This window comes from Papio anubis, chromosome 15, assembly GCF_008728515.1.
Source record: "Papio anubis isolate 15944 chromosome 15, Panubis1.0, whole genome shotgun sequence".
NCBI classification, from domain to species: Eukaryota; Metazoa; Chordata; class Mammalia; order Primates; family Cercopithecidae; genus Papio; species Papio anubis.
The window spans coordinates 79010723-79034725 of NC_044990.1; the positions used below are offsets into that span (position 1 = coordinate 79010723).

Genomic DNA, 24003 nt, shown 5'->3' on the forward strand with positions numbered 1-24003 from the left:
CTCCAGAAGTGCAGGCTGCTCACTATGACTTCCTTTCAGAGCACAGTATGAAGGGAGGGGGAAAGTGTGACTTTACAGTGGAGAAACCTGCCAATCACTATTTCAGTCAGGTAAGCAAGGTCAACAGCAAAAGAGAGAAGTCTTGTAGACGATATGTAGGCCTGATACGATGTAACAAAAATGACACTTTACCTCCGTGGTCTTCCTCCCAATCCCCACACCCCTGTGGCACTGACTCCGTGGGGTGAGGGCTAAAGCAAATCATCAATTACACTGGGTTGCTGTGAACTGAGATTTCTGGAGTGGAAGAAAGGGGTATGGATATAAGTTCTATGACATTAAGCAAAAACGCTGCAGTCCAGAAACAGACTTGGATGTTACCAGTATGCACTCATGAAATATTTTATCTTGAACAATAGTTTTCCCTGTCTGTCTGTTGAAATGGCTTAAAAACAACTGCCAATCCAACAGTAATGAGCACCCTGTTAGGTCCGGATTACTGTCTTTAAGTATCATTTTTCACTTTAAAACAGCTAACTAGGGCTCCTTGGAGAAACAGCTGATTCCAGATTTGAGGGAATAAATCTGACCATAACTTCCTCTTACTGTTGGGAGGAACTTCAAAACGTATGATGACCTACTGAATCCTCTCTGCCTGGCTCCCTCTCCAGTCCCATCTCCTCCCTGCCAAGGACTCAATCACATTCACTTTCTTTTGTCTCCTCAAATCTGTGGTTGGCAGAATAATGGCCACCCAAAGGTGTTCACATCCTAATCCCTGGAACCTATGAATACGTTACCTCCTATGCCAAAAGGGACTTCACAGATGTAAGAACCTTGAAATGCAGAGATTAATCTGGATTATCCAAGTGGGCCCAATCTAATCAAATGAGGAATCCTTAAAACTGGAAAACCTGTCCTGGATCAGATCAGACAGATGTGATGACAAAAGCAGGGCCAGAAAAGGGCAATGTTGTTAGCTTGGAATATGAGGAAAGGGCCAATAAGCCAAGGAATGCAGGTGGCCTCTAGCAGCTACAAAAAGCAAGAAAACAGATTCTCCCTAGAGCCTCCAGACAGCTGTTATTATACACATCTTTTTAATTAAAAAGTCCAAAATCACCCAGCTAGTAAGTGGCAGTGGGAGGACGAGAAGCCAGGCGGTCTGACACAGAAGTTGGTGCCCTTAACCATGATGCTAATATTTGTCTCCCACATAACAGAAATTTCAATACCTTTTTCATTTATTAACATGATACCCTCCAGTGTTCAGAACAGCTTAATAAATAGCTGCTGAGTATGAATGAATGGGACAAAGATACAATTTCCCCCTGCTATTCTTGGTAAAACAATAAAAATAAAAATAAAAATAAAATTTAAAAAAACTCTGTTATGGAAAGTAAAATATGTACAAAACTAGGGTAATGATAGAAGGAGCTCTCAAATACTCATCGCCCAACTTCAACACTTAGCAATGTAGGACCAGTCTTAATGCCAACATTAGTTTGGTATTATATTGTCTGGAAATACACCCCCTTCAATAGTCTTTTTCAGAATCACATGTTCCCAGCTCTCATTACATTTTCATTTATCTGTGTCAACATGAATTTTAAAAAGAAACCTTAAAATGGGCAGGTCTTTCTAAGCAAAACACAAAACAAAGACACTGTAAAGGGGAGATCGATATTTTAACTACATAAAATTAAAATTTTTTGCAAAGCCTGGAGATTGTATTACACAAAGTATAAAAAAATAGGGTGGAAATAGTTATAGTATATATGACAAAAGATTCGTATTCTCAATATATAATTCTTGTAAGTCAAAAGACCACACACCCCAAAGAAAAATAGATGCAGAAATGAACATACAGTTTCTCTACTATTCTTCCCTTCCCTCCTCCTTTAATTTTTTGAGACAGGGTCTCACTCTGTTGCCCAGGCTGGAGCACAGTGGCATAATCAGTGTAATCACAGCTCACTGCAGCCTCAGTCTCCTGGGATCAAACAATCCTCCTGCCTCAGCCTCCTAAACTGCTGGAATTACAGTATGAGCCACCATACCTGGCCCCCCACCACTATTCTTAAATGACAAAGAGACAAGGGCTTCCAACTGACACTATTTGTCAGCATACTTCTTGTGGTGCTCTAGAACTTGAGCAACGAACACTCTAGAACAGAGGCTAAGAGTTCTCACCTGTAACCTTGTTTCTTCAAGGAAGTGTTGCCTTAGAATCCAGATCCACAGTAAGCCTGAGAGTCTTAAAAACTTGTGACTTCAGAGTCCTTCCACATGACTCAAGACAAAGTAAATCTACCTCATAGGGTGACCAGAAAGTCCACGGGGACCAAATATCCAGTTTTCGGTCCTGTTGGGAGGTAAGATAAGAGGAAGTCAACTGAAGAAAATTAAACATTTAAGCAATAAGGGGCTTAAAAAGAAACATAAATGACCTAACTCCCATTAGAAGGCAATCTGAGACCCTGGGCATATGCCCAAGGAAGGAATATATTTTTGTTCAGTGCCAAAATGTAGTTCACATGCTTGAGGGGCCAAAGAATGCCTTGAATACAGGCACCTTCCAGTGGCCTAGAGAAAGGGTTCAAAGTTCTCAAGACCTCCTTGACAAAATGTGGCACACATATGTAATGGAGTACTATTCAGCCATTAAAAAGGAGATCCTGTCATTTGCAACAATATGGTGGAGCTGGAGGTCATTATGTGAAGTGAAATAACCCAGGTAGGCACATAAAGACAAACTTTGCATGTTCTTACTCATTTGTGGGAGCCAAAAATTAAAACAATTGAATTCACTGAGATAGAGATCAGAATGATGGTTACTAAAGGCTAGGAAGGGTAGTAGGGGGGTTGGGGGAAAGTAGAGATGGTTAATGGGTACAGAAACATAGAAAGCAGGAATAAGATCTAGTATTTGATAGCACAATAGGGTGACTATAGTCAGTAATAATGTAATTGTACATTTAAAAATAACTAAAAGAGTATCATTAGATTGTAACACAAAAGATAAATGCTTGAAGTGATGGATACCGCATTTACCCTGATTATTTATGTGATTATTACACATTGTATCTCATATACCCTGTAATGAGGGTTATTACACATTGTATCTCATATACACCTACAACTAGGTACCCACAAAAATTAATCAAGAAAGAACTCTGAGAAATAACAGCTCTATATACTCTCCCACAAGTAAGAAAAGTAAAAAGAAAAAGAGAAAAAATGTATTCTCAGCCATCAGGCAAAGCCGATTTTAGTAATGCTGAGCTCCTATTTTGGTAATGTTGAGCTTCTTTGATGAGGGTTTCCAAGTCTTTAAAGTCAGATAAATTTAGATTTTAAAAAAGTCAAACCACTTCTGAAGTAGACTTGCCAAAAATGGCGAGCATGAACCTAATTAAGCCTCTAGCTCTAACTTCTAGTTTACAGGAAATATAGGGGATAGAGAAGTAAGCCAAACCATACTCCACCAAAAGCAGATCCAGAACGTGAGGCACTCTACAGGCAGTCAACCAAGCAACATCGACAGTCATTGGCATTAAAGAAACCCGCCAAGGCTGCTCTAGACCTGGGTCGACAAACCACAGCCTGCGGGTCAGTCCAGCCTGTGGGTGGATTTTAAAACACAAAGGTTTTGGAAATTAAGTATTATTGGAACACAGCCACGCTTATCCATTTACTATCACCCCTGGCTACTTCTGCATGACAATGGCAGAGCTGAGCAGTTACGGCAGAGACCATAGGGCCTGCAAAGCCTGAAAGAGCTGGTATCTGGCCCTTCACAGAGAAATTTGCCACCCCTGCCCTAGACTGAAAGAGACAACAGCTGGGCATGGTAGCTTACGTCTGTAATCGCAGCACTTTGGGAGGCCGAGGCAGGTGGATCACTTGAGTTCAGGAGTTCAAGACCAGCCTGGCCAACATGGTGAAACCCCGTCTCTACTAAAAATATAAAAAAAGTAGCTGGGCGTGGTGGCATACACCTGTAATCCCAGCTACTTGGGAGGCTGAGGCAGGAGAATCGCTTGAACCCAGAAGGCAGAGGTTGCAGTGAGCCAAGATTGTGCCACTGCACTCCAGCCTGGGTGACAAAAGTCAATGAGACTCCATTGCGGGTGAGGGGAACAACCAACTAGCCTGGGCAATACCTATCTCTATAAAAAAAAAAAAAAAAATTAGCTAGGTGTTGTGGCACATGCCTGTAATCCCAACTACTCAGGAGGCTGAGGTGGGAGGATGGCTTGAATCTAGGAGTTTGAGGTTACAGTGAGCCATGATCTCAACAGAGCTGGATCCTGTCTCAAAAAATAAAAAGATAACAGATAGTCAACAAATTCTTGTCTGGATTTGGATTCAAACAAACCAACAGTAAAACTAAGTTAATTTTTGAGGTGATCAGGTAAATTTGATCATAGGCTAGGTTTTAGAAAATATTAAGGAATTATTGTCAATTTCATCAGGAGGTGATAATTGTATTATGGTTACACAAGCAAATGCCCTTTCTCTGGAGAAGCATGCTGAACAATTTAGGGGTGAAATGTTATGTTGTCTGGAATAAATTGCTTTAAACTGCTTCAGCCACAACCAAAAAAAGAAAAAAAAAGATGAAGTGGATATGGCCAAACGAGACTTGTGAAGTCCATTTGATGGATATATGGAAATTCACTCTACTACTTTGCGGTGCTTTCATGTTTGCTTAAAATTTTCCCAATAAACAAGCAAAAAAAAAAAAAAATCAGAACCTTGATTGAAAAGTAGAGGTTATCACCAGAGAGCCTTGCTTTCCAGGCACCCCCACCCCACCCCTCTTCACGCGCAGTCCAGGCTCAGCACGCCAGCTGTTTGCCTTTCTCTGAACACACTGTCATCTTCAGCTTCTTATTTTTGCTCATGGTGTCGGCCACCCTTTCCACTCTTCTGCCTATAAAAATCCACTCTCTGCTTAAGGTCTGTCCAACTGTGACCTTCTTCTGGCCCTCCAGTGAGCACTCACCTCTCAGCTCCAACAGCACACTGCCTCTGGTTTCATTCTTCTCTACGTTCTAGCTATTTACCAGGTCTGTTACCTCATGATGCCATACAATCCCAGAGACTTCCAACAGCTGAGTCTTTTCTGTAAATCCATTTGAGGGGGTATCAAGACGCCTTTTACGGAGCAAGCTCCGCAGTCCAGGGGCAGGTCCTCACAGCCTAAACACGGCTGCCTTATCCTGACCAGTTTTACTGACAATAGAGCTTCGACTGAAGAATGAATTCCTGTTCAGCAGGACACCGAGCACTAATGTTTAATTGAAGCCTCTTAAAATTCCTAATAGATTTTGCCTAGATGGAGGATGTGCTAAAGAGGGCTGCGAATATTTCGTGTTTTTGTCTTCTTATTGTCACCCTTCCTTGGGTCCTGTCCCTCTTCAAGCACGCCTGCACTACACCTCCACACCAGTCTGCCGGTGCCCTAATCCCTGGTAAGGGCGCTGGCTCCAGGTGGGTACAAAGCCTCCCAGTGACTTCACTTCAAGAATGGACACAGATTGGAAATCTTACTAGTAAAGAGAAAAATGAACAGATCATTTTAAAATCCCTCTTCTGTTCTACTTACGGCTACCCACTATCCAGAGAACCACAAACCACCACCCTCTCCTGACTAGTAGTAGGTAGGTCCTGGTTAGTAAAGTCAACTAGCCCAAAGTATTTCCATACAAAAATCCACCAATTCGAAATTAATTTAACTTTGCAAACTCAGCTTTTACAGTACAAATCTCTGCGAGAGCACAGTGGTTTGCTTACGGAGGAAAGTCTGGCTTCTCCTGGGAATAGTTGCAGGCAAACAAAGCATTTTGGGAAAATATGGGCAAACTGCAGGTGCTCCTCATCTGAGCATTTCGATAAACTGAATGAGGCCAGGGAAAAGTCGTCTTCATTTACAGGTAAATGTACATAAGGACACGTACGTGTGTGAAGACCTACACTTTATATAGGTCACCTGTAGTTTTTCATTAATCATTTTTCCTGGGACATTTAGCAAAATAAATCACATGCTTTTAAAAAAGGCCACAAATTCCGGGTGCGGTGGCTTACGCCTGTAATCCCAACACTTTGGGAGGCCAAGGCGGGCGGATCACGAGGACAGGAGTTCGAGACCAGCCTGGCCAACATGGTGAAACCCCGTCTCTATTAAAAACACAAAAATAGCTGTGCGTGGTTGCAGGCGCCTGTAATCCCAGCTACTCGGGAGGCTGAGGCAGGAGAATCGCTTGAACCCGGGAGGCAGAGGCTGCAGTGAGCCGAGAGCGCGCCACTGCACTCCTGCCTGGGCGACAGGGCAAGACTCCATCCCAAACAACAACAAAAAAGGCCAGAAATCTAGTACATTTTCTTATCACTTCAATATGAATCAACTAAGCGTGGAGTTAAGAAGCTGTGTTCCAAAAACACTTAAGTCGGCTTTTGAGCCTATGGCGTTCTCCTTGGCCCACAGAGTAAAATAGCAAAGATAACCATAATTAATAATCAAGTTAATAAATTTCTTCAAAATTTCAGAATTTTCACTAACGGCTCCAAAGAAACCTTAGATCAGAAATTCACAAGTGCCAGGAGACGTTTTTAGATTTCTTTTGCTGCTTCCAGTCTCCTTACAAACGGGAAATCTTTAAGAACAATTTCTGAGAAGCGTTAGCCTGGTTCAGCCGAGGTCCTCTGAAAGCCAGCGTGTGGGCGGCCACGTTTCCTTTACAGGGAAGCAGCGTCCGTGCGTGAGGCGGTTCCTGGCTTTTACCGCCCTCCGCCCGTTCTGGCAATCGCGCCCATGGCACCCCCGCGAGGCAATGGAGGACGCGTTTCGGGGTCCACCGTTCCCTCCCTCCGGCTGGCCTCGCCGGCGGCGCCCCAGGCTTCCTCCCTCACCCCCGGGGACGCCGGGTGCTGCGGCCTCGGCCCAGACGCCGCGCAGGGAGCGGCTCCCCAAGTTCCCGCGGGGCTCAGGACACCCCGCCCGGGAGGCGGAGCGGACGCAGCCCCGACCCCCGCCCGCGCTCAGCGCCTCACCTGCCGCCAGCCGGGCCGTCGGGGAGGGCCGGACCGGGGCGGAAATGCAGGGCCGGGCCCGCGCCTCTGCTCCCAGGCCGCCCCCGGCGGCGCCCCCTGCAGGCGGGACGCGAGGCCCGCCCGCCCATGCTGGGCCCTCGCACACACCTGGCCGCACGCACAACTGGCCGCACCAGGCCGCACACACAACTGACCGCCTAAGAGCCAGACCCACCCACGCCGATGCCCGCCGGAGACGCCCCGCCGCAGACACAGCGCAACCAGCTTCACACACCTGGGGACACCCCACAGAAGTCACATCCACCCTAACACACCTGAGCACTCAGGCTCAAGCCCCGATTGCATGGTGGACCCAGACACCTGGGCCACACCCCACAAAACACAGACTCACGACTCCACAAGCTTGAGGACACAGCACATCAGATGGACGCACACTCACACACAAATGAACCCAAAGCTCAGACACACCTGGGGATGCAAACAGTGTGTATCTATCACATCACACATTACCAAGGGCCCCCAGCTGAGCATGCACACAGCCCTGATACCGAGTCCAGACCGTCATCTAGTCACACTGCCCACTTATTTACCAATACTCTTTTAAAATGAAACTGTGGTTGAAGGAGACAATGGAAGAATGACATCACCTCTTCCCTAGCTCCAGGACTAATTTAAGCCCCAGAAATTACAGGACTGAGAACCAAAATCAGAAGAGAAAATTTTCCCTAGAGACATTGGGTTGAAGCAATGCCACTTAGGGGCCAGATGGTAGGAATGGTACAGAGATGGAGAGAGTGACACTTCTGTCTCTCCGAAAGCCACAAATCTGTGTTTATCAGATTAGCAATAATCCCCCTTAATCATTTCCTGCCCTTTCTACTTTCTCATGGACGTGGACTGATTGAAACCTTTATATAAATTGGTTTTTATCCAAACATTTCCAACAATGAGATGTGATCGCATTTTGAACAGATGTACAATTCCAAAATAAATCTAAACCATCAGGTACATAAGTAGTTGGTTTTCACAGAGTTTTTTCTTGTCTTGGACACTTCATGATTAAATTGAAATGTATTTTTAAAAAACTTGTCTAGCTCATATTAATATTTTTAAAGGGAGCAGTAATAACTTTTTGAAGCGAAAGAATGATTCCACTTTCATTTCTTTTTTGAGGGAGGAAAATCATGTCAGCAAAGGAAAGTAAGGCAAATAGATTAATTCTTCTGATAAAGGAAAATTAAAGATGACAGGATGAATTTTTTGTTTGTTTTGAGATGGGTGCCCACTCTGTCACCTGGATTGGAGTACAGTAGCATGTGCTGGCTCATTGCAACCTCTGCTTCCCAGGCTCGAGTGATCCTCCTGCCTTAGCCTCCTGAGTAGCTGGGACCACAGGCATGCACCACCACGCCCAGCTAATTTCTTGTATTTTTGGTAGAGACAGGATTTCACCACGTTGCCCAGGCTGGTCTTGAACTCCTGAGCTCAGGCAATCCACCCACCTTGGCCTCCCAAAGCGATGGGATTACACATATGAGCCACAGCACCCGGTCAAGACAAATGTTAAGTTGCATCTATCACCAGGTAAGGCTGGGAAAGCCCAATTTAACATAGAATAGGCTCTGTAGGATGAAGCCTTCAGATTAACTTCTTGGAAAACAACTCACAGTTTGAAGAGCAGTTTTTGAAATGTGGTCCCAGTCCAGCAGCATCGGCAGCATCTGGGTGTTTAGAAATGCACAATCTCCAGCCACACCGGAGGTGTCCTGACTCTGGGGGTGAGGCCCAGAGATGTACATTTTAATGAGTGATGCCAGTTCAAGTTTGAGAACCATCGTCTTTTGAGGATGTACCTCAGTGCTTCTCAAACTTTAAAGTGCATGTGAATCAACCCAGGATCTTGTTGAAAAGTGTAGATTCTGGTTCAGCTAGCCGGGAGTAGGGTCTGAGATTCTGCAGGTGGACAGAGGGTGCTAAGTAAGGATTTTCTTGTGTATGGACACACTCCAGGGTGCTGTCACTGTGAAGACAGCTCCACAGCAAAGCAAGGGTCTCATAGAGATAAAACTCACAAAGTGTCTCAAGGAAACAGACTGGTCAGTCTAGGCAGGTCCCGGGCTTGTCACATTTAGGGGTGGTCAGTTACTCAGGATCCCTTGGCAAGCCAACTGCTCTGGTGGCTTTTAGGAAGTGGGTTGACTCACCAAATCTGTTTGGTTGTGTCCAAATGGTACTATTGAGTCATTCACTGCAAAGGGTTCAGCTCTGTTCATTCTGGCCCCTTTACTCTGCCTTTTTACAAACTCCCACATCCTCTAGGCTTCGGGTCATGCAGTCAGCAAATCACTATGCACCTGTGTTAATCTGTTCTTGCATTGCTATAAAGAACTACCTGAGACTTGGTAATTTATAAAGAAAAGAGGTTTAATTGACTCACAGTTCCATAGGCTGTACAGGAAGCATGACTGGGGAAGCCTCAGGAAACTTACGATATGGCAGAAGGTGAAGAGGAAAGAGTCACATCTTAAATTCTTAAATGGCCACAGACGGAGAGAGAGTAAAGGAGGAGGTGCCACACAGTTTTAAAGAGCCAGATCCTGTGAGAACTCACTCACTATCACGAGAACAGCCAGGGGGAAATCCGTCCCCATGATTCAATCACCTCCCACCAGGCCCCTCCTCCAACACCAGGGATTACAATTCGGCATGAGATTTGGGTGGGGTCATAGACCCAAATCATATCAGCACCTGTTCAAAGCTCAGCAAACGTTTTATTTATCAACTCCAAGGATTTAAACCAGCAAATTGTCTTTAACCAGAATTAACCAGTTTGGCATTTGTACTGCCTAAATCAGAGCAGGTAATTGCTGATCTCTGTTTTCTAGACCTGGGTGTAATGTCTAATTTACATTCCTATTTAAATACATTGCCACTTAATATTATGTAAATGAGGTCAACCTCCTCTCGGTGTTACCTCTCCTGCATGTCTCCAGCATTGCAAGTACCACTCAGTAGAGGGGAAGATATCCCCTGCGTCTCTTGAAACTCTAGTTATAATGTGAAATAAACAACCGAAAGGAGGTGCTATATAAGAGGCTTGAAGTCCAACTGAATAACACCATAAAATCTGCTGAAGTATTACCAAATTATTCCAGTAAACCATTCAATAATCATCTTTGGGCCTAAATAGCCTGCAGACTAAATCCAACCTGGTTGTCTGCAGCCTTCAAATAATGAGTTTTACATTTTTAAATACTTAATTTTAATTTTAAATTACATTTTAAACACTTTACATTTTGGAAACAAAAAAATCATAGTAGTTCATGAGATTTAAGTTTCAGTGTCTGTATATAAAATTTGGTTTGTTGACACTGTCTGTGACTGCTTTCACAGGACAGCGGCAGCACTGAGTAACTGCCGCTGAGACCATATGGCCTGTAAAGCCTAAAATACTTAACTTCTTCCCTTTTACAGAAAGTTTGCCCACCCTGCAAACTGTGTTTCTTGCTCTTGCGTCTGTTTCAACACCTTCCTCTCCTTTCTGTAACTGTCTCCCTACTGAACCCAGTTTCACGAGCACAGACCTTAATGCTTTGTGTGTATGTTTCAAGGACCTCATGCCATGAGGTTTACTTTCTGATCACTTCCCTTTGCAAATCAGTATGAACTTAATAAGAAGACTTTCAAGTTTCAACATAGGATTATTAGGCTAATTCAGAAAATGTGTGTGCAAAAGACAGCAAATAGTGTATATTTTGCAAACCATTGGATTCCTTACTTCCACTTCTAAACCTGGCTCCAAAAAGTTGTTAAATTTGAAAACAGCAGGATTATTCTTTCTGTGTGATTATTTTACTTGTTACAACAGGTCTCACTGCCGAACAATTTAAACCCATGACAAATTAACGAGCAGAGAAAACCAACCTCACGAAGCTAAGTTCACTCACATTAAATTCAATCCCAGTATTTCTAGAATTAATGTTTTAAAGATGATGCGAGTTGCTGTCAGGTTTTTGTGAATAAGACATTGACCTTTTCTCCACAAAAGATATGCAGTATCTTTTTTAAAAAGTATGTGAAATTTTCCAAGAAATTGAAGTTGAGATAGTTTATGCTATTCTTGCCATCTTCTGTAATTTCAGAAACAAGCAAAGGCCGGAGCAAAGCACTATGAGATTATTTCCTCAGCTTTGTTGAATAAATCCCTCATCATGAATAGGAGACTAACTAAGAATTCTCAGAAGTAATCTGACCAGCCAAGTATACTATCCACCATGCTCAAAGCTAATGACATTGAAAGAGCTGTAGGCAGGCCACAGCCATCTCTAACCCTATCACCTTGCTGCCAATCAAGTCATTGGGCCCTGCTATTCAAACAGTAACTTTTAAAAGGAAATAATGCTAATCTGGTGTCTAGAAATGTAAACTTACACAATGAAATGTAGCTTGGTTCCCTTTGAGTGGTCAATGTAGGGAATGAATGCATATTGAGTGGGCCTCATATGCCAGGCACTTCATGATGCTTCTTGTGTCATCCTTTGAAGAATAGTATGAACCAGATATTATTATCCCCATTCTATCTGTGAAATGGCTCTGAGAGGTAAAATAACTCACTCAAAGGTACACTGCCAGTAAATGAGAGTGCAACGGCTTGAACTCACACGCAGCTGAGCCAAAAACCCATGCTCTTAATATGAGGTTTAAATGGGGAAGCTGGGTAATATACCTTGAAATGTATATTATTAGGACTCATCATTTATGTTTGAACCTCTTTGTTAAAATTATTAGTTCCAGTAAATAATCCTATGTATGTAGTTCTTTCAATGAAGCTCTTTCACACACATGATCCATTTGATCCTTATTCTTGCATGAAATAGTAAAGACCAGGGAGAATTTCTTCTGCTTTGATAGGCACGTGGCCTGTCTGAGCCCAGTCAAAGACCACCAGGTGCAAAACTATAGTCGGTTGAAGTCAGATTTATTGGCTCGCTGCAAGGAGAGAAGACTGAGGCCAGAGGAATCCTGGGATGCCTCAGCAAAGGCATCCAAAGCTCCTCTGCCACTTGGCTGCACAGAGCCACCTTCATTTCGACGCTGACACCTGGGATGGTCTCTTGGCTTCTCTGCTTATGTCCTCTTAGCCTCTCTCCATTTCTCTTCCCACCAGCAGCCAAGTGACCTTGTCAAAACCTCACTAACTTGGATCATGTCACTGACCTGCTTTGGATTCTCCCCCAGTTTAAAGTAAGCACCACGTGGTCTGTGAACCCTGTATGAGCTGGCTCATCACCAAGGCCAGCCTTCTCAAGCACCCTCCCCGGCCTCCTCGGACTTCAGCTTTCCCACAGCACGGCCTGTGCAGATGCTGTTGCTTCTGTGTGGTCCAGGTTTTCTCAACCTTGGGACTACTGATGTTTTAGGCCAGGTGATTTTTGTGGGGGGTTGTCCTGTGCATATTCCATGTACAGCAGCAGCTTCTCTCTCCCTCATCACTTTCCAATCAGTTTTAACAATCAAAAATATCCCCAGGCCTTGCTGAATGCCTCCCTGACCCAAAGGGCAAGAAATTCCCTGGTTGAGAACAGCCAGCCTGGAGTGACCTTCCCCTTCTCTGCCTATCAATCTCCATCCAGAAGCCACCTTCCCAGGGCGCCCTTTCCTGACTCTCCAGGTTAGAGCAGGCCTCCCTCCTCAGCTACTACTCATGCGACCCTTTGATCATTGTTTTCTCACTGGACTGTCCACTGGTGTCCTCTTCCACGCACTTTAGTATTTAGACAGCCTAAGGAAGTAATTGGTACATAGCACTTAGTATGTGTTGAGTGAATGGGGAATAAAGGTATCTAAGGCCAGATCTGTGTGCTCCCAACCGACCCCCTCTTTCAAAAGTCCAGCCTATCACTTATGGAGGGTCTACTGGGCTCTCTAAGTTATGGCTATGAGGGATCTTATCTCCACTGTACAGATCGGAAACTGGGGCCTGAGCAATGCTCAATGCCTTACCTGTGATACTGCAGGGGGAGACACCAAGGTCCAAGTCTGGGTTTTCTGACCCCAAAGTCCAGGCAGGTTGGGTGTGAATATAGACATAGATGTCCAGTGCTTTGGTGGAGGGCTCAGTCTTCTGTTCCGATATTTTGTTAGTAATTTGAAATAACCTGTGAAGAATGGCCGGGCACATTGGCTCATGCCTGTAATCCCAGCACTTTGTGAGACCAGGGCAGGCGGGTCACTTGAGCCCAGGAATGCAAGACCAGCCTGGGCAACGTGGCAAAACCCTGTCTCTACAAAAAATATAAAAATTATCCAGGCATGGTGGTACGTGCCTGTAGTCCCAGCTACTCAGGAGGCTGAGGTGGGAGAATCACTTGAACCCGGGAGGCAGAGGTTGCAGTGAGCCAAGATCGCACCACTGCACTCCAGCCTGGGTGACAGAGTGAGACCCTGTCTCAAAAAAAAAAAAAAAAGAGAGAGAGAGAAAGAACATCTGTAAGCAATGTGACAGGATGAGAACCTCAAGGGGCCCTGTCAAGGCCTGTAGGCTATGCCTGACAGGATGAACTTGGGAGAGAAACAAATGTAAGCCTGCGTTTAAATTTTTAAAAATCCAAACAAGAACAGGGAAGAAGTGCTGCATTTTCACATGTGCTACATATATTAAACCACCCAACAAACCAACACCCAGCTCCAAGCCTCTTTCCAGGTTTGCTGATGTTTGCTATCGAGGAAGAGAAGGATGATGAAGTCTCAAACTTCTGACTTCCCCATGTTTGTTTTGACACCTGCCTCCCAACTGTCATTAGTGATAAAAACATTGAAAGAGTAAAAGACTCCAAGTAAGAGAAGAACTGCGAGGTGGCCTTCCACTTCAGTCTCATTGGAAAGGAAAGCCAAGAAACAAAGAGGGTGGCTGCCTTAAGATGGAAAAAGAAGAAAAGGGAGCCAGTGTGGTATGCTTCCAAAATCTGCACAAAGACTTCCTGAAATATCAATCAAATCAATCACTGTGTTCTCTGGAAAGAAAACAGCTACGATGGAAATGCTGGAAGCTGAAGCAGTGAAAGCTAAGGGAATTTGTCGGTAGGCAGGGGTCCAGGTTTGCATAACTTGATTTGGCACTAGTTTTAGAATTGGTAGGAAAAAAAAGAGGATCCTGAAGGGGCTTTTGTAAGAAACATCATTTTTTGATTACTCTCAATAGACAAGTACTGTTTCAAAAAAAGAAGTTTGCTTTAAAAAAAATCAACAAAGCATATAGTGCATCTATCATAGGACAAGTGAAGCACTATAGGAACATAAATAAGAGGAAGATGGTCTTCGCCACTGAAGAAAGCTATAAATTATTACTGTTGTTTTGGGACCATTTAAGAAATATTTGAAGGCCAGGTGTGGTGGCTCACGCCTGTAATCCCAGCACTTTGGGAAGACGAGGTGGATGGATCACTTGAGGTCATGAGTTCCAGACCAGCCTGGCCAATGTGGTGAAACCCCATGTCTACTAAAAATACAAAAATTAGCCAGGCGTGTTGGTGCACGCCTGTAATCCCAGCTACTCAGGAAGCTGAGGCAGGAGAATCGCTTGAACCTGGGAGGCGGAGGCTGCAGTGAGCTGAGATGGTGCCACTGCACTCCAGCCTGGGAGACAGAGTAAGACTCCATCTCAAAAAAAAAAAAAAAAAAAAAAAGAAGTATTTTACACACAGCACTTTATTTCTTGATCTATTTCAACCACCAGAAGTTACAATTACTGACTTAAACACTACACAGATCTGCCCCCAAAAAGTGAGTCCAGAGAATCAAATTCCTCTCAGTGTGGATCTATTCACTCCGTTCTCTGAACTTGGAAAACACTGTAGTGCAATTCTATGAAATGGTCCCCACGTCAAATAGAAGCCACATAAAAGATGATATGGTCACTTTGATTTCATTTTAAGGTAAAGGAGGATATAAAGTTCACTACTAGAAAATCATCGATTAAGAAAGCAATTTGACATTTTCATGCTAGTTTGTGTAATAATTTTACTGCATAAGAAATTACAGAGATTGCATAAATCATTAGGTCAACAGCATACAGAGAAGAACAAAACAAAACATTGTTTGGATCAAATAACAGCAGGAACAACTCCATTCTTAAAAATACCACAAATTCCCCGAATGTGGCTCCATTTGAGAGAAAATTTTGCATTTTCTGGATAATGTCTGTAGTTTCATTAAGCAAAATGGAAAAAGGCTTTTCAGTTAAAAACACTAAAAAGCAACTTACACAGATGTGTTGCCCTCTTCACCTTGGATGTAACAAAAATAAAGATGTGAGGCTGCCTGCTTTTGCCTAAAGCATGGCCTGAACTTTCAACTGATAGTAATTGTTTATGTAAAATATTATATTACATAACCTCCTATGTATTGAAATTGCACAAGTCAGAGCATCCAAAAACTACTGCAGAAGTCAATTTCTTCCTATGGGGAAAAGCATATAGATCTAGATATACTACATGTTACAATTTCCATTCCTCATTCCATTTGCCCTATTCAAAACATAAAAATACAAATAAATATTTCCTTACAAAGTTCACAGTATATTGTTTTAAAAAAAGAGATAAAAAAACAAGAATCTTAATTTGCTTTGTCATTAAATAAAAATGCTAATATATAGACACGTTCAATATTTATACAAATTGTAGGGGTCAGTCTATCCTTTCTTGGTCATAATTGAAGTTTAATAGTGCTAGTCCATACACGACAAGGCTCAGATCCCAAATGAAAGTTCAGTTCTACTAAAAGTTGCTCAAGATAATTTTTTCTCTTTTTCTGTTTAATTAAAAAAGACAATTTTGGAATTTTAGAATTACATTTGAGTTGTCTGAAAAAATACAATTTCAATGAAAAATCATATCAAGCATTCAAGAGTATATTGCTGGTGCTATAATCTTTTTGCATGTCTTTGTTTTCATAGAAAAAATCAATAAAATAACATGTCTAAGACTTTTAAATGGTTAAATGTAACCACATACTATTAATGATATGCCTCATGCACACACACACTCAAACTGAAAACATGAAGGAAAAAGGATCAGACGTCTTTCTTTTGCATTAGTTCTAGCTTTCTTCTTAGCAGACCATAGTTCTCCTTAGTTCCTGATGCCGTGGGGTCAAGCTGCAAGGAGATTTCATAGTGTTTCTTGGCCAAGTCTAGATGTCCCCAGCGATGATAAAGCACAGCTGAAATAGCAGGAGATAAATTTCACTGGGAATGCTTCTGAGTAATGTGCCGAATTCCTACCCTCTTGGACAAAGAAATATTACCGATCCTATGCAAACAGCTTTCAAAAGTCAATTGTATGAAACAATATTGTTTGTACTGAAAACTTTATTTATTGTAATCACACTCCCTGATGATTATCCATTTACTGCCAGTTACTCCTAGGGCTCTTCATAGCACTAGACAGGATACATCTGCCTATAGGAACATTATTACATAAAGAAGTAAGAAGACTACACGCAATGTCTCAGTGCTGCCATGAAATTTCCAGGAAGCAAGGCTGGGTATGGCAGGTGGGGGTGACGGATGCTAGGCGCTGCCTAGAGCCTTGACTATGCAGAAGTTCAGCTGTTTATTTTAAATAGATATTTCCCCACACCATTTGGGGAAGTAAAAGCTTGTGTGGGGCCATTTGGAAATAAGGCCTCTAATATCAAAATGATAGTTACAAAAAACCTAATCATTAGGATGATTAGCCTCTGATCATGGCAGTGATTTTGTTAGTAAAACTAACTTTCTATATGGGCAGAAGAGCACCTGTGGATGCTTGTTGGCTTTTGTGAAGAGAAGCTTCAGAGTTGGTAGAGAACAGCTTTGGTCCAAAAACATTTCTGTGGGCATTCTAAACATCACCATGCTATGCTCTAAACATCTTAACCATGGAGACACGAAAGGGTGCAAGAAATGAATTCTAGGGAATAAATGATTATAAATGCATTTTAGCCAAGGCATAAGAGGATATAAGAAAGCAGAAGACCAGGCTGGAAGGGGAAGGTCTACTCTGTAAGAAGGAAGGAAAAGGAGGTAAGTTCAATGGCAAGCTTCCAAAGAACATACGATTCATTTACTAGGATAACCCTTCGTAACCATAGCCTCATTCTCTTGATCCGATCTCACCCTTCTCAGCTTAACACAAAGAAGGACAATCTGAGTTTCATCATGAGAAGGTGATAAACAGAGTGGGCAACTTTAGGGCCGTTCTGGTCATGCAATTAAGATTTGGAAGTGTGGCTATCACTTTGCTATCTTTAATGTAATAACAGAATCACACTGTAAAGCCAGGTTAGCTTTGAAAAAACTACTCTCCCAACATCAATTTTATAGACATGCACCCACTTCATTAAAGTAATAGAATTTCAACACGATTCAAGTTGAACATTTTTCTTACCCAAATTACCATGGTAACTTGCAGCATTTGGATTTGCTTTAATTGCCTTGAGGAATAAAGCTTCAGATTCCTAAAAAATGAGAAATATAAAAAGGAAGATATTTATTGTACACGAAGCAAAAGCAGTTCCCAGTTTTATCACCTATGGTTGTCAAACTTTTAACCACCTCCTTTTGCATCACTGCATTCCTCTAGAGACACTCAGAAGGCCCGGGGGGGCCACGCTCTGCCAGAGAGAGGCTGACAAGGGGCAGCGGGAGGGAGCAGTGGCCGCAGAGAGGGGACGAACATGTTCGTGAGTGCCACCACCTGCCTCCCTGCAGTGGTTGGACTTCCGCAATGTTATGCAAGTCGCCCAGGTCAGGGTGCGTGATGAAGACAGGAGGCCCAGGGAACAGGAAAGGGCTGAGCCGTGGAGCACGCCCATGCCAATGCCATTTCCAGAGCTCCCGGGGTAGGAGTTGAGGCCCATTTCCTCTCCCCCAAGAACCTACAACACTCTGGGCAGCCCAGAAGCCGCCGCATCCATCTGGAAAGGATGAGCAGAAAAGAGAAAGGAATGGCCACCTGTCAACTACATTGTCACAGTACCGGACATGACCATGACCAAATGCCCCTGATGGGGGTGAACTGATTCTTGTACAACCTTGCATTTCTTCCAAGTCATCCTCACTTCCAACCTGGCCACTAAGAGGCAGGGCAAAGTGTCTTCCTACCCTGATCACTGCTGAGAACTGCTGGCTGGCTGGCCCCTTCTACCGTAATGCTGAGAAATAAAGACGCCTAACCTGTTTTTACTGACATGTGCCCTGGGGGTGCTGTTCACTCCATCCACCTTCACATTCCTTAAGGGCAGCATGTTTTAATCAGTATCACATGCTGGGCATGGTGGCTCATGCCTGTAATTCCAACACTTTGGGAGGCCAAGGTAGGCAGATCACTTGAAGTCAGGAGTTCGAGACCAGCCTGGCCAACATAGTGAAAACCCGTCTCCACTAAAAATACAAAAATTAGCCAGGTGTGGTGGTGCGTGCCTGTAGTCCCAGCTACTCGGGAGGCTGAGGCAGGAGAATTGCTCCAACCCAAGAGGTGGAGGTTGCAGTGAGCCGAGACTGCACCACTGCACTCCAGCCTGGGCAAGGGAGCAAGACGCTGCCTTAAAAAAAAAAAAAATTCGGTATCACACACTGAGCTTAACCAACCAAATTTGTTGGTGTGGGGATAGTTCTAGTGCCTTCTACCTGGGTCATACATGAATTTTTCCAGGTGGGCTTCCCACATCTGGGACTGTGCATTTTATAATGTGCAAGACCACCAGTTCCTTTGCCCTGTTACAGCCTGTGGTACCCCTGATAAATCGGCTGGGAAATGTGGGGGAACCACCTCCAAAACCATGACCTTTTGGACAGAGCTGGCAGAGAAATATTTATATTTTAAAAATGTCATCCAAGAGGGACTTAAGAAAGACATGAGGATAACATATGGGATGTCAGTTCAAAGTCAGTGTCTACATTCCAAGTTTCAGGGGCTGAAACTCCTTCCAAGAGGGTTAAGACTCTGGCCATATCAGGAAGGCTGCAGAAAGAAAGTCAAATGAGTTGTGTAGCTTTGCAGGGGTTTCTGAGTTGCTGGGCTGTTTCTGATGATTTTCAAACATTTGCATTTAAAACCTAAAACTTGAGACACAGGAAGGTCAGGGAACCAAATCTACTCAAAAATACTTCCCTACCTGTAAATGAAGTAGTGTTAACTGGAGAGAAATGGCTTAGGGACAAAAAGTGAGGAGTTTTCTAGTGTTGCTAAATTCATTTATTTATTCAGCTAAGTTCTCAGATGCCTGTGAGGACGAACATCATTCAGGACATTGAGGAGTCAGCAGTTTGGGGGACACAGTGGTGCTGAAGACAGGGAAGGGCTCAGATCTGACAACTTGTTAGAGGGCTACTGCTCTCAGCAGGGCTGGGCCCAAACTCTGCAGGGTGAGGAGGAGGCCGGTGTGAAGGAACAGGGATGAGGAAGAACAGGCAGAGAGCACTGGGCCAGGGGGACAACGGAGGAAAAATGAGTCAAGATTTCCAAGCCAGGGCAACAGAAACATGACAGCATGTGGACAAAAGAAGGGGTGTCAGGAGGAAGGGCTGGTTTGAGAGGAGGTGTGGGTGGGCCAGTCTGGCTTTATCCAAGTCATGGGGGCAGCCCCTGGGCCTGTACCTGGGCCTGGGAGTGGGGTTGGATGGGCCTCTTTAGAACGCAGCATCTGTGAGTATTCAAAGCCCATGAAACGTTCATCTATTAAATCAGGGCTTCTAATGGCCTCATTCAGGAAAGCAGTGAACTGTTTATAAATTGATCTTCTGTGGAGGTCTCTGGATGTGTAAAGACCCAGGCAATGAGCCGATTTATGCCAATGAACCAATAAACTCACATTTAGAGTTGGGGATATTTTTTTCTCAACAGAAAGGGGAAAAATAATGTATTATTTTCTAAAGCATATTAGACAAAATGTAATTAACAAAGGCGTAGGACTTGAGAAAGCCTTGCAAATTGTGTCTCTAGGTAGGAACAAGCGCTAGTCTCTACGTCTAGGTGAGGAAGCCCGGGTGGGTGGAGGTCATTTCAGCCACAGCAACCACCCAAGAATACTCTGGAACACAGGGGCCACTGTGCCTCTGCTAGAATAGGAAGGGTAACATGGGTGATCTGATGTGAAGTTGAAACCGTGACTCACACAGGAAGAGAGTTATTCTCTATTCTCCCTCCTTCCTTCTGATTGCATCGGGCTGAAGTCTGCGCTTGGTGGTGGTGTGTGGGCCCTACCCTCAACACACCTGCCAATCTCTCCTTGAAGCTAAGAGAGCTCAGAGCCTTGGCCAGCAATAGCATCTAGCTGGGATTTAGTATGATTATTTAACTTTCAGTTACCCTATATTTATAGTAATGATGCATTGTTTCTCGTTTAAATATATTCGTGTTAAAAATCTATTTAAATAAAAATGTCAAGTAAATAAGGTAACATCTAGATGTGGCAAGAAAAAAAAAATCATAAAGGTGTGACATAAATGTCTGGAGCTTAGGAAACTGACTTTATCAACATAACCTGCACTTAAGCTACCGGGCCATTGGAATTAGCACTACAAAAAAAGAAATCAGTACGAGAAGCAATAATTTAAGCACTGAAAAACATTACTTTTCTATTTTTGCTTTACCACATTAGCTTGAAATTGGAAATTAAATGGCAAGAAGTAACATAAATTTTAATACATTTTTTTTTTTTTTGAGACAGAGTCTCGCTCTGTTGCCCAGGTTGGAGTGCAGTGGCGCGATCTCTGCTCACTGCAAACTCCGCCTCCCAGGTTCATGCCATTCTCCTGCCTCAGCCTCCCGAGTAGCTGGGACTACAGGTGCCTGTTTTAATACATTTTAATGATCCCTAGAGATCCACTGAATGATTGAATGCTCACTATACATACATATATATATATGCATATACACATTAACCATTTGATAGTTGCAAATTATGTTGTGCATTTTTTTGTATCACCTTGTCAAGAGGTTGGGCAGATCACTATCTCCATTTTATAGATGAACAAACTGAGGCCCAGAGAGGCCGACTGCTGTTAGGTTTTAAAAAGGGCTGCTTAGATAGGATAAAAAGGTGCTTAGAGCCACGCAGATATAACGAGAACACTCCCTCTGCCTATCAACACCTCAAAATAGGTTCTGGAACCCTGAACATTTCAGGGTCAAATGAGAGATGCATGCGATCATTTTACAATTACTTAACCGGGTGCTTTGTAACTGCCTGACAGCAATGGAGATACAGAACTGGGACTGAAGGCTTAGCTCCAACTTCAAGCCTCCAGGCTCTCTGAGGAGATTTACCAAGTGCATGATAAATAAAACACACGCGCTTGGGTAAAAAGTGAGTTGTTGGGCAGCAGACACCTGCTCTGCCATCAAGATAGCTGGGCTGAAGGGTCTGTTCACCCAGCCCTGCAACTCACCACCATATCCCCTCTTCTCTGGAACATCCTGCCCAGTGCTCTGCAAGGAAACAGACCCTTTCACTCCATCCTGAAACAAGCAGTGCCAGGGATGCAGCTGACCATTAGCAACCGGTATCATTTTTTTTTTTTTTTGAGACGGAGTCTCACTGTGTCTCCCAGGCTGGAGTGCAGTGGCGTGATCTCGGCTCACTGCAAGCTCCGCCTCCCAGGTTCACGCCATTCTCCCGCCTCAGCCTCCCAAGTAGCTGGGACTACAGGCGCCCGCCACCGTGCCCGGCTAATTTTTTGTATTTTTAGTAGAGACGGGGTTTCACCATGTTAGCCAGGATAGTCTCGATCTCCTGACCTCGTGATCCACCCGCCTCGGCCTCCCAAAGTGCTGGGATTACAGGCTTGAGCCACCGCGCCTGGCCAACCGGTATCATTTTTGCATTATAAGAGGAAAATCTAAACAGTTGTTTAAAATTCAAACCCTTAATAAAAAAAATACATGGAATGCTTGCTTGGTGGCTGATGCCAGGGCTCAGGAAGTCACATCATGTTCCCCCCACTTGGTAGCTCCTGAAGGTCTCATCGTGAGTTCTGTGTTTCAGATTTCACCTTCTGTTTCCTTACGTTAGGCCCAGCGCCTTGGCCTTGATAATTAAAATGCAAAATGTGTAGAGAAAGAGGAAGCTGATTTCTTCATTCTGTTTTACAGAGTATTTTCTAGTTTATTTGGGGGTTGGGGGAAGAACAACATGAACTGGAAGCCAAACGAACTCTGGGTTCTGTCCCCTTAATAGAAATTCCAGCAGTTTACAGACTGTGTGATGATAGAAAAATCAATACGATTATATAAGCCAAGTCTTCAAGAAGACTCGCTATAGCTGGGTCACTGGAGGAGAACTGAGACTTGGGACCTGTCCCAGGCTGACAGATGGCTGGAAAGGTCATTAGAAGGGAAACCTGTAAACCTCACCTCCTTCCCCTGCTACACAAGTAGATTCATAAAAAATAAAACTAAACCCTCTCAAAAAGCTATTTCTGGAGCAAAACCTAGAAATTTTAAAAGTGTATAATGAAGCTATTCAACTCCCCAACATTATAAAACTAGAGAAATGCATGAAATTATCTTACCATTGTTATAGAAAATTATACTAATAATGACATGTATTAAACAGAAAAAGAGAAGTGAATAACACTGGACCGATGTTAGCTAGTTGCTGCCTTTAGGTCTTATACATAGGCTGAGTGATCAAAATAAGATATAGCCGCTGATTCTGGAATAAAGTATTTCTCTTAAGAAATGACTAAGGCACTACTTCTGTGATATCTGTGTTCAACACCCAGGATGCTAGGTAAAAATGTATATTCCCTGACCTGACCTAATCCACGAAGCCAATCCCTTGTAGGGAGAATCTGGGCATCTCTGCTTTAACAAGCTCCCTCAGTGATTCTGATAGACAAAATTAAAGTTTACAACCAGTCCCCTTCAACACACAGGGAGTTATGCACAGCCTATTCCTGCTCCACCCTGGCTGCCAACTGGAGCAAAGATTTAGTATCTTGTGGTTTTTGTTGGTCAGAAAACTCTGGGCCTTGCTGGTGGCCTGTATAACTCAGATAAAGAAAAACCTGGAAGCAGCAAGAACCAGTCATGCATCCTCCATGGGTCGCTTATTCTTTTGTGCAGAAGATGGAACCTGCAGATAAAACCCAGAGCTCCAGCCCATGTGCAAGTGACAGAGTCAAACCCCATTGTGCCAGGGTGGGACTGGGGCACCTCCGGGGATGCACTGTGGCTGCCCGAGTCCTCCTCTCGCACCAGCGTGCCCGGCCTCTGCGGCCAACCATTCCACAGTTCCTTGCCTGCTCCTGCCCCTTCCTTGGGCTTCTCTTCCTCTCTCCACGTGTGAACAACGGTGGTTAATTCTGATGAGAAAGGACACTGGGTTTGGCCCCCACACTGCTGTCTTTGAAGCAACTTTTCCAGGAAACAAACTGACCAAGCCGCATTGGTGCACCGCTGCCACTGTTTTGGCCTGATTCCTAATTTAACTGGGCAGAAGTAACACTTACGGCTTCTGTCAGATGCTGGCATTAACTGCAAGAACTCACAGCCTGCGGTTTACGCACCTTGTATTTCTGGGATTTCCCCAGCACGTTTGCCAACGAGAACATGAGAGAGTGATCATTAGGTATTAATTCCAGTGCCTCTCTTCCAACTGCTTCAGCTTGGGCTAAATTACCTGGGAGTAAAACATGGAAAAATAAAAGACATGTTAATGTTGTACTCGCATTTTAGCCTCTAACTAACAGCACAGCACATGACAATTATGAATAAACTACTGAAGAAAATCTGTGTAGATCATGTAATACACACCCACATACAAATACACACACGACCTTATCAGTGGCAAAGCCACTGCGATTCAGCACATTTCTGATACAACATATAAACAGCTTTTGATTAACTTCTGTAAAACCATCTGAAACCTAGTTTTAATTTTTCCTCAGATACCAGTTAT

The 24003-nt window shown here is 43.7% G+C and overlaps 2 protein-coding genes across 10 annotated transcripts in view; both read right to left on the reverse strand.

The window, feature by feature from the left end:
- GGACT (gamma-glutamylamine cyclotransferase) overlaps window positions 1-7156 on the reverse strand; it is a 56868-nt gene extending 49712 nt beyond the window's left edge. The window contains exons 1-3 of one of the 2 annotated variants that reach the window (XM_009192172.4): window positions 5012-6125; window positions 3484-3623; window positions 2194-2365 (exon numbers count right to left, since the gene is read on the reverse strand). The gene's annotated coding sequence lies outside the window, so the exon portion shown is untranslated. Of the gene's footprint in view, window positions 1-2193; window positions 2366-3483; window positions 3624-5011; window positions 6126-7059 lie in introns of those variants that run through there. The other variant, XM_003914040.5, reaches the window with a different exon arrangement.
- A 7811-nt stretch (window positions 7157-14967) lies between these two features.
- TMTC4 (transmembrane O-mannosyltransferase targeting cadherins 4) overlaps window positions 14968-24003 on the reverse strand; it is a 70467-nt gene continuing 61431 nt past the window's right edge. For 6 of the 8 annotated variants that reach the window (XM_017951393.3, XM_031655647.1, XM_031655648.1 and 3 more), the window contains 3 exons: window positions 23612-23724; window positions 17487-17556; window positions 15059-16278 (listed from right to left, as the gene is read on the reverse strand). In XM_017951393.3, coding sequence (XP_017806882.1) covers window positions 16130-16278; window positions 17487-17556; window positions 23612-23724 — 332 coding nt within the window. In that variant the 3' untranslated portion in view covers window positions 15059-16129. Of the gene's footprint in view, window positions 16279-17486; window positions 17557-23611; window positions 23725-24003 lie in introns of all 8 variants that reach the window. The other 2 variants (XM_009192177.4, XM_031655649.1) reach the window with 1 other exon arrangement.